Source organism: Molossus molossus, unplaced genomic scaffold (assembly GCF_014108415.1).
Source record: "Molossus molossus isolate mMolMol1 unplaced genomic scaffold, mMolMol1.p scaffold_m16_p_1, whole genome shotgun sequence".
Taxonomy (NCBI): domain Eukaryota; kingdom Metazoa; phylum Chordata; class Mammalia; order Chiroptera; family Molossidae; genus Molossus; species Molossus molossus.
Window position 1 is genome coordinate 243,915,826 of NW_023425344.1, and position 10,716 is coordinate 243,926,541.

A 10,716-nucleotide genomic window follows, 5' to 3' on the forward strand; every position below is an offset into this window, starting at 1 on the left:
TCAAGTTGAGGCTGGCGAGAGCCGGGCAGAGCCAGACTGCGCGGGGCCTCGTGGGTTATCACAAATCAGAGTTAAATTTTACCCCAAATGAATGGGCAGCCGCGGTGTTCTCAGGCACGCTCACCTTGCCTGTGACGCAGGGAGACGCAGATGCTGTGTAGATGGCTCCTGGGGGCAGGAGAAGTGGGGGGGGGCAGGTAAACAGGGAAGAGGCTTCCATTAAGACCGCGGCAGGGAAAATGGGGAGAAGGAGGAGGATTTAAGACGTTTTGGAGCTAGAAACCGACAGGCCTTTCTGATGGTCAGGAGCTGGGGAGGGCGGGGAGGAAGGTTCCCGAGGGCACTGCTCTCTGGAAGCTCTGCCCTGGGTCCGTAGGGAGCGAGGGGAGTTAGATTCTGCCTTTCCCTCTCTGCCTGGGCTCCGAGGAACATCTTCTGGAATTAGGAGATCGCAGACAGACCTTCTCGGCCACACACCTCCCTGAGCTGAGTCCGGAACAGACCGGGTAGGACTTTGTTGCCTAACATTCTGCATAAATGCCAGCAGATTTGGGGTCCGTGGATGTTGGGGGATCAGTGGGAGAACTGCCCAGGGTCTGCCCACCTCCAGCTGCCTCGGTCACGTTGGCCTGGGGGCCACATGAGCTGGATTACTCTGCTGTCTCCCCTCTGACACGTGGGGGCATTTCTGCAGAAATACCGCCATCGGGCCCAGGGGAGTTAGCCAGGTCACACCTGCTGACACTCGGAGTCTGCGTCTCCCGAGGGCCAGGCTCGCAGGGCCTGGGGCTGACTCACCCCTGGCTCGAAGTTGGCTCAGAAATGTCAAAGCTGTGTATTTCCACCAGAGGCCCCGACGTACGACAGCAAACCTGGGCTTTGAAACTAGGAAACCTGAAATGAGTACCCGGAGGCCTCCGCATTCTGGGGAAGGGACCTCTCTGACCCTCTGTTTCCTCTTCTCTACAATGATGATAATGATACCAACTCCATGTTGCTGTGGAGCTAATGCAGGAGAACAGCTTGGGAGAGGCCCAGGGATATGCACCCAGAGCTTTAGAGGGGGACGGGGCATGCGCCATTCCGGGCCATGCGGGCAGCTGGGGCAGCGCGGACACCAGTCAGAGGAACACACGTGTTTATCCAGTTTCATCACTCATCGGTTGGGGCAAGCCATTCCATTTTGCCGAGCCTGTTTATTCACCTGTAAAATGAGGTTAACAATGCTTACTTTGGTGAAGGTTCAATGAAGTGACATTTAGAGTATCTTAATAGGGTCTTAAAAAATAGTGGCTCTAATAAAAGAGTGTTTGCAAATGGAGCACGATTTCTGGGTCCCAACCTGCAGCCAAGGAGCCTGAGTGAAGCAGGAGCCTCTCCAAGGAGACCCAGTGAGCACTTGGGGACGTGGCTTTGGCTGGTCTGATGTCTGGTGTTTGGGGGTGGGGACAGTGGAAGGGAGAAGGACTGCTGGCCACAGCAGTCACGACCTCTGTTTGTTTAGGGATAAACTGAGGCCGGAGAGGGCCAAGGCCGCGGGGAGGGAGGATGAGAGGCCACAATCCTGCTCCCCAGCCCGCTGCCCCGGGCGCCATCCAGGCAGCAGACTCCCTGCTTCAGTAGCAGGGTGGGTGCTGAGCTCAGTGTTTCCTCAGCAGCATCCCGCTGCGTTGGCGGCTCTTGCACGTGGCAGGAGGCGCCCTGTTGCTGCTGGGGGACAGACGGGTGTAAAGGACCCAGAGATGAAAGCGCCCAGTGTCTCTTTTCAAGGCCTCCGTGAAGGCAGCGCTTGGGAGCAGACAGGGAGTCTCAGCACGGGAAGGTCAGGCTGTTTCCGAATTATCTGCAGATTAGGGGCTGTCTCGGCCCAGAAAGCCAAATGGGGAGGCTGTGATGCAGGGCGTGGGGGGTCTGGGGAAGCCGGATGTTGAGGCGGTTTAGAGTGCAGGCTTTAAAGACAGAACTGGGTCGGAGCCCAGCTTTGCCACTGTTAGCAAGTGACTCAACCTCTCTGAGCCTCGGATTACCCATCTGTAAAATGGGGCTAGCAGTGGAGGCTACTGGGTATGAGGCTAAAGAAGTTGATACATGTGCGGACGAAGAGTGGGCCTCCCGGAGCTCCATTTCATTCTGGGCAGCCCAGGTTCTGCAGACAGAACATTCTCCATGCGCCTCCTTTGTGAGCTCAGGGCCAGTGAGCATGACCTGTTTGAGTCCCTCATCGGCTCAAAGACAAGACTGTAGCCCAGTTCTGCCTGACTCCCAAGCCCACTGGTATTTCTATGCCCCCATCACCCCGCCCTGCTCCCCTTCGCCCCCACCCGTCCCCTCACCGCCCCCTCAACCTCACCTGCGAGCAGTGTCCAGTGCAGCTTTTGGGGCCCCGTGGGGTTTGGGTTTGCGTGGGTCACATGACTCTGGCAGTGCTCGCTCTGGGGCTGGGGGCCTGGTGACATGGTGTCCGTGTCAGGTGGGTGGGGTGGGACCTGGCTGAAGGGAATTCACTCATTCAGGAGCTTTCATCAGGAGTCAGTCAGACCGACAGCAATGTGACCTGCGGCCAGGCTCACACGGCCGTGTGTGTGAGAGCATGCGCCCCACGGCACAGCTGAGGAGTCGGGGTCTCGGCTGGGGCTCCACTCCTAAAGCGTCAGGCACTTCACGCATGTTGACTCTTAAGAGCCCAGCAACCCCCTGGTGCAGGTACTGTCATTCCCTCCATTGTACGGTGAGGACGGTGGCAGGGTCGTCACCGACTTGCTCCAAATCGCACCTGGAGGAAGTAGCGGGGCTGAGATGTGAACCTGGGTGGTCGGGCTGCAGACTCCGGGCTATTCCCAGGAGGCGGAAGGGTTTCAGGTTGGTGAGGAGGGGTCTGGATACATGGACATGGGGGAAGAAAGGGAGGAGGGACTGAGGCAGGGGCACGGCCTGAATGGTGGAAGACCCCTCCCAGGGCCCACCCCAGAGGCCAGAGAGAGACAAAAAGTGAGGCCTCCTCCCCTGGGGGATGGGAAGGAAAGATGTCTGAGCTCGTGTTGCCGTAACTAGTACTGCAGGTTGGGGCCTCAGCTCTGGAGCCTAGACGCCCAAGGTCAAGGTGTCTGCAGGGCTGGTTCCTCCGACGCTGCTCTTGGCTTGTAGATGGCCGTCTCCGCCTGTGTCCTCATGGTCTTCACTCTGTGTATCTGTGTCCTAAAGTCTTCTTATAAGGACACCAGTCAGATGGGATTAGGGTCCACTTCATTTTAAATTAATCTCCTCTTTAAAGACCCTAACTCTGGCCCTGCCAGTGTGGCTCAGTGGACTGAGCGTCATCTCATGGACTGAGAGGTCCCGGTTTGGTTCCGGGTCAGGGCACACACCCCCATTGCGGGCCAGTAGGGGGCGTGCAGGAGGCAGCCAACTGATGTGTTTCTCACATGGCTGTTTCTCTCTCTCCCTTCCTCTTGCTCTAAAAAAATAAATTAAAAACATATTTAAACACCCTAACAGTGATATTCTGAGGTATTGGGGGTGAGGGCTTAAACATATAAATTTGGGGGATACAGTCCCACCCATCACAGAAGAGGAGGGACGGTCAGGAGCTCATAGTAAGAGGGCAGAATTTTCTTAGGAGGGGAAGGTGCCTTTGATGAGAGACCAGGTGGCTTGCAGGGTCCAGACAGCCCCTGGAGGAGGTGACGGGCACTGAGTGGCACTGTACACTGACGAACCTCGGGAGCCTGTACCCTGCCTGCCGCACAGGAGATGCTCACCAACTCTCTGTGCAATGAACAAGGACAAACCCAGAGGTGCTGCGAGCCCATGGGGGTAGCAGGTCTGAGAAGAACCAGGAGGCCTGGCACATGCTGTACCTGGGAACTGAAGGGAGGGTTAGAGGTCACATACGGGAGCAGGCTGCTAGTTCCCCAGCAACTTCAGAGATGCTGACCAGGCAGAATGCAGGAGAAGTCTCCAGCCCACGCCCCACAGCCCTGAATGTGGACCTTGATGCAAATGAGGAGGGAGATTCTTGCCCTGGTGGCCAGCCCCCGCCTCGGTCCACACCCCTCTGCCTTCTCCCTCTCCCTGCTGTCAGAGGCCCATCCTTTCTTGGGTGCCGCAGCCTAGGCGGTGACAGTGCTCTGGGTCGTCAGTCTTGCACGCTTCCCCCCATCTTTTCTCAGAGCAGCCCACCGGCGGCACAGCCTCCTGAGCACACCTTCTCACTCTCCCTTCCAGAACCAGAGGCCGCGGCCATGCAGCTCCGCCTCCTCTTCTGCCTGGCGCTCCTGTGCCCGCAGGGGCTCAGCCTCCTCGCCCACCACCACCACTCCGGGAGGACAAGGAGGACAGTCCCGGAGCTGCCCGTCGTCACCACGGTGGCCTCTAGTAACAGGAACTTCACCTTCGACCTCTTCAGAGCCTTGGCGGCAGCCAGCCCCAACCAGAACATCTTCTTTTCTCCTCTGAGCATCTCCATGCTGCTGGCCATGATCTCGCTGGGGGCTCGGTCCAACACGAAGGCGCAGATCCTGGAGTGCCTGGGCCTTGGCCTCCAGGGTGGCCCGGGGGAGGAGGAGCTCCACCAAGCTTTCCACCGGCTGCTGCAGGAGCTGCGCCAGCCCCGGGAGGACCTCCAGCTGAGCCTCGGCAACGCCCTGTTCATCAAGCCCGAGGTGCACATCCTGGACTCCTTCCTGAGCACCATGAGGACGTTGTACCTGGCAGACACTTTTCCCACCAACTTCCAGAACCCCGAAGAGGCCCAGAAGCAGATCAATGATTATGTGGCAAAGCAAACTAAAGGCAAGATTGCGGACTTGGTCAAGAACCTCGACAGCTCCGAGATCATGGTTCTGGTGAATTACATTTTCTTTAAAGGTAAGGCCCTCGGGCTCCAACCTGAACTTTCTCGTTCTTTTCAGCTGCTTTTCTTGAAAGAACACTCGTTTCCTGCACACGGAAGGAGTGGGAATAGATTTAGTCTTTTCTGAGTGAAGCCGACAAACAGCCGCGGGTAGGAGGATGCCCTGTTACCGTGGGCAGGGATGCTCGAAGCCCCAGTGCCGTTTTCTCTGCCGGGGAAGAGCTCCTTCCTGACTTTGGGCCCTTGGGGACACCTGAAGTCACAGCTTCCACACAAGAGCTGAGGCACGAGTTGGTCATGGCCACTGTGCCAGAGAAACTGACACCATGACAGCTTGGGGCAGGACTAAACATCCGAGAAGGAGCTAAGAGGGTATTTCCCGGGCCACTCCCTCGCCCCCCGATCCTCGCCAACCTGGGGTCTATTTCCATAGCCACGAAATCCCAGGTCGAGAGCCTTTTCCTCTGAACCGTCTTCTGTTCCCTGGAGAGCGAATCCCCAGCTTTAGCTCCCCGACATTTCTTATAAGTCTCCCTCCTCATCTGCGCTCTCACGTCTGCTTCTAAAGCAGCGATTTCCAACCGGCGGGCCGCGAGAATGTTAGTGATTCGTTATACTGCCGTGCGGTGGGAACGGCTGAAAATCGCTCTCTGAAGATGGGCCCCTCGGCGCTCTACGGGGCCTGGCTGAGGATGGGAGGGGGTTAGGGAAGAGGGGAGCAGGGGGGAGGTGAGGAGAGCAGGGAAGGGAGAGAAAGAGGAGAAAACAGTTCAGTGGTAACCACCTACCCCTCCTTCCTATGGTCACAGATAGTGACTATCAAGTTTGGAATCCAAGATTTCTTGTCTCCAGCCCAGGGCTATTACCCTGACACCAGGCAGCAGAGGACCACTGTGAAATAAGTGAAGTGGGGTATTGGGGTGGGGTCGACATTTGATAACTATTAAGAAGGTGGTGCCCTGGCCGGTTTGGCTTAGCGGTTAGAGCGACGGCCCGTGGACCAGAGAGTCCCAGGTTCGGTTCCCGCTAAGGGCATGTACCTCGGTTGCAGTTTGTCTCCGGCCTCGGTTGGGGTCGTGTGGGTGGTAACCAGTCGATGTGTCTCTCTGTCATCGATGTTTCTTTCTCTCTTTTCTTCCCTCTTTCCCTCCTGCTCTATCCGAAGATCAATGCAAAATTATCCTCAGGTGAGGATAAAAAAACAACAACAAAAACAAGAAGGTGGAAATAATTTCTTATATCACTCTGATCAAATAATCCCACAGGAAGCAGGCAGAGCAGGAAGCATCATTGAAGACTTCCCAGTAGGGAAATCATGTATTTCCAGGAACCTTACAACCCTTTCTCCCAAACCTAGATCAACATCTAATACTGGGGAAAGAATGAGAAATAGAAGAACTCGCCCAGGTACAGGGTAGCTCTATCAGCCATCCATGTCTTTTACCCTCTCCACTTGGATATTTGATCTTCAGTTACAGCAGAGAATCAAATAAACATTAGGGGTTAAGGGCCTTTGAAGACATGAAAACCAATCTCCTTGTTTTGCAAATGTTGCAAAAAACCCACAAAAAGTTCTGGCATGGGCCCCCAAATGATAAAGGGGCCCAAGGGGTTCAACATTCACTGCTGCCAATGAGATTGCTCCCAAGAGGATGATCCCTGTTGAGCAGCTGAGGATTTCTCTTTTCTTGTCCCTGTTTATCTTTAGCTAAATGGGAGACACGCTTCAACCCCGAATACACCCAAAAGCAGGACTTCCACGTGACCCCAGAAACGGTGGTGCAGGTGCCCATGATGAGACGCGAGGACGGGTATTCCTTCCTCCTGGACAGCAACCTCAACTGCAAAGTTGTGGGGCTCCCCTACCAAGGAAATGCCACTGCTCTCTTCATTCTCCCCGACGAGGGCAGGATGGAGAAGGTGGAGGCTGGACTGAACCAGGAGACACTGAGGAAGTGGCTCAAGATGTTCACAAAGAGGTATCCTTCAGACGGCTCTGGGGCCAGCTTCACCCTCCACACCCCCAGGGAGGCACATGCGCCCTAGGGCCACTCAGTGGTGGTGGGAAGGACTCTGGAGCTCCCTCCAAGTCCAGAGGCATCAGGTGAAGTGATTGGGGCTGGAAGCCCGCTTCCCTGCTGGTGCCATGAGAGTGGGCAGTGACCTCTGGGTGGCCCAGGTCCAAGTCCAGAGTGAAGTGGGATCTACTCTAGATCAAGGGGCGAAAGGATCCTTATGAAGCTGAGGGGAGATGGGAGGAATATGAGCTAATGACCCGATGCTCTATAAGGGTCTAAGGAAGGTCCTTTTCTCTTTCCAGAAAGTTCCAGCTTTACCTTCCCAGGTTCTCCATTGAGGGCTCCTATCAGCTGGAGAAAGTCCTCCCCAAGCTAGGGATCAGAGACATCTTTACCTCCCACGCTGACCTGACTGGATTCACCAACCACTCTAACGTCCATGTGTCCGAGGTGAGCCCAGAACTCCTGAGCATCTGCTTTCAGAGACAGCTATTCTATTCTACTCTATCATTCTGTTCCAGGCCATGCCGTGCCATGCCCCTCTATTCCACATCCCATAGCCTCTCTCTTTCTCTCTCCTTTTTCTTCAAGAAGCAAAGGTTTCACTGTGTCTTATATCCTCTGTACAATGAGAAGCCATATCCAGCACTGCCTTGGGGGAAGGAGCCCTGTACTAAGCAATCAAAACTAAAATGCAGGTGGAAACTCCTTCACTCACTAGCTGCATGAGCTCCAACCAGGATTTGGCCTCTCTGGGCCTCCTTGCGCTCTATGAAACCAGAGAGCCGCACCCTCGCTGGGAGATGCCACAAGAACTCAGTGAAAGACACCAGCGCACGCGTGCCTGGGGCCCAGCAGCTGCGCAGCCGCGTCACTTCCCACCTGCTTCGAGGCTCAGCTGCAGAGCCTTTGACAGTGATGCTGCAGGTGGATGCTGTGCCATTTCTTGCGATGGCCTCTCCCAGCCCCTGGTGATTGGGTGGTTTCTGGTTTCTCTCCTGCAGATGGTGCACAAGGCCACAGTGGAGGTGGACGAGTCTGGAACCAAAGCGACTGCAGCCACGGAGATAGTGTTTACATTCAGGTCAGCCCATATAGGCTCTCGAATGATAATGTTCAACAGGCCCTTTCTGATGATGATTGTGGAGAACTCCAGGAACATCCTCTTCCTTGGCAAAGTGATCCGGCCCTCAGGTGGGGATCTCTCCTGAAGGGTCACCGGCCTCCGTAGTGAAAGGTGTGGGTGCTCTATGGCCATCTGTCCGCTGAGAGTTAGTGATTTACACAGGTTTAGTTGACTAACGAGACTTTTGCAAATAATAGTAGCAACGTTGATACCATGATGATTGTGTCTTTTCACACAATTGCAAGACACTGGTGCCTTGAAGAACCCTGGAGAACTTTCGGTCTTGCCCTCACCTTTCATCAGTGGAGATTAGCACTGAGGCCCAGAGAGTTTTATTGACTTGCCCAAGGTCACATAGCATGTTAATGGCAGAGAGAAGCCCAGAACCCAGGCCCCTGGTTCCCAGCCCAGTGCCATAAAGCTCCATAGGAAGATTGTTCCAGTGGTTATTTCCACCAGGAAGTGTATTTCCAATACCAGCTACCAGTTCATTAGGGTTCAGAAAGAACACTGGAATGGGAGTCTGGAATGGGGCTGTCCCAGCTAACCAGTTGTGTAACATTGGGGTAACACTGTCCCTCTCTGGACTCTGGTTTCTCCACGTATACAGTGAAGGATCAGGCCAAGGATTGAAGGATCCTTGAAATAATATAAAAAGGCTGGAGTGTCACTTGCCAATCGCAGCTGGTATCAATACATTTAAGTGACACATCTTTCAAGAAAAGCCAGTGGACAGCAGGGTGGAAATGGCACATCACAGGATTTCAGCATCCTGTGGATGAAGTTACAGTCTCATGGGCTTGGCTGGTGGCGGGAGGACGGAGGCCTGTTGCAAGTAGTAGAATATCATTTGAAGGAGCAGCTGACTAGCTGTGAATTGTAGTGTCAGTCATAACAATAAAGCATTTTGCAAACACTGGTGTCATTGTCCTGACGGAAGTAGCTCTGGGAATGAGGACATTAATAGCTGACCATGTTCCAGTCTCGGACTAGGCACTTCCCCTGGCTGGTTGCACTGCCCCTCACAATATCCGCTTTGAGGCAGGCGCTGTTACCCCCATTTTACAGATGGGGAAGGCGAGGCGTGCAACACCGCACAGCTCCTTAGGGTGGAGGCAGGACTGGACTGAACTGTGGCCCCAGGCCCACACAGTCGCCCTGTGTTCTGCTGCAGGGGACACATGGCCAGTAGGCAGAGGCCTGAGTCAGGTGCATCTTGGCCGTGAGCTCCCTTGTGATCCAGACAGACTCATTCTCCTTTGCAAAACCCACCGCACTGAAGAGAATCAGACACTTTGAAGAGTCAATGAATGAATGAGCAAATGAGCCCTTTGCTCGGTCTCTGACTGTCCCCTAAACTAGCTGCCCCCAACTCTGACCCCCTGAAGGTCTGCCCACCCCACCCTGCGTACATGTCCCTGGCTTGCCTTCCATGTGGCTGCTCCCACCACTCTGATCCCAGAGTCTGGACTGGATCACAGAAGGGTGCCCCTCAGAACTAACAAGAGTGGAACCCCAAGCTTTGACTATTCCCCAAAGTACTAAGCACCCACTATGTGCCAGCCGGAGGGGAACCCTTGCATCTGTGATTTATCTCATAAAGCCCTGAACAGCCCTGCAGGGCACATCAGTTGTACCCATTTTACAGAGGGGACCTAAGTGCGGGCCCAGAGCCCCACAGCTGATGACAATGAGAGGCCCTGGCTCCAGGACCCAGGTGTCACTGTCGGCTGATGGCTGTCCCCCAACCTGAACAGCTTGTCTGCATTTGTGATTCGAGCTCAAGACCACGTGCCAGGGTTGGGTGTCCTCATGGGGTCAGACCCGCTCCTGGGTGCCCTTCCCTTGCAAAATGTCCTGTCTGTTTTGGCAAGTATCTTTCTCATTGTTTACCCGGCCAGTCCAAGGTCAAGGGGAGGCTCTGCCTGTGTGACACGTGTAAGGCCAAGGTCCAACCTGTCTAAAGTTTACTGGGCAAATGGTCACAAAGCAGCTATTGTGTGCGAGATTGGGATGGGCTCCGGGTACCGACTCGGGAGCCCAAACTGCGTGTCATGCACGAAGCACCCTGCTGGGGGTCCTGGCGGGCTTGTAACCCAACTGTCTCACGATCCTGGGATGAACAAATAGTATAGCAGCGCAGAGAGAGAGAGAGAGGGAATGAACTCCTGGGGGTCGGGAGAACTTCTGTGGGGGAAGGGGCACTGAGCTGGTCTAGAAGGATAAGTAGGACTTTGACACAGCAGTTAGGGAACAGGGGCTCAGGAAAACATGGCACCGAGTGATCTGCCGTGTGTGCGGGAAATCACGGAGACCTCAGTCTGGACCAGTGTGTGTGGGGGGGTGAGGGGACAGTGCTTCCAGTGCAATGACAGGGACCCTGAACACAAGGATGCTGGTTTATCTGGTCTCTCATCCTGATTTCAGAGTAGTTTGGCCATCATGACACACCCTGAGCATCCCCGGGACCCCTTCTTGTCCCTCACTATTCCATCAGCACCTTAGTAGACATCTCCACTCAACCCTCCAGGGGGCGCCCACGTCCATCTACTGCTCCAGTGCCCCACTGTCTGCTCCTCCGAGTGCTCATCATCCCATCTGGAGAAAAGGTGATGCGCCTGTAGGTTGCCCGCATACAACATGACTGTCCCCCTCAGGACTGGGTGGTTTAACAACAAAAATGCATTTTCTCCCAGTCCTGGAGGCTGAGTCCAAGAGCG

The 10,716-nt window shown here is 55.0% G+C and overlaps 1 protein-coding gene across 1 annotated transcript; it reads left to right on the plus strand.

Annotated features, from left to right (window-relative positions):
* The first annotated feature begins 4,238 nt into the window (after positions 1 to 4,238).
* Positions 4,239 to 8,081, plus strand: SERPINA5 (serpin family A member 5). The gene is made up of 4 exons (XM_036251475.1): positions 4,239 to 4,866; positions 6,561 to 6,831; positions 7,173 to 7,320; positions 7,875 to 8,081. Exons 1-4 carry the CDS (start codon positions 4,242 to 4,244, stop codon positions 8,079 to 8,081), a joined length of 1,251 nt encoding a protein of 416 aa, XP_036107368.1. The 5' UTR covers positions 4,239 to 4,241.
* The last annotated feature ends 2,635 nt before the right edge of the window (positions 8,082 to 10,716 follow it).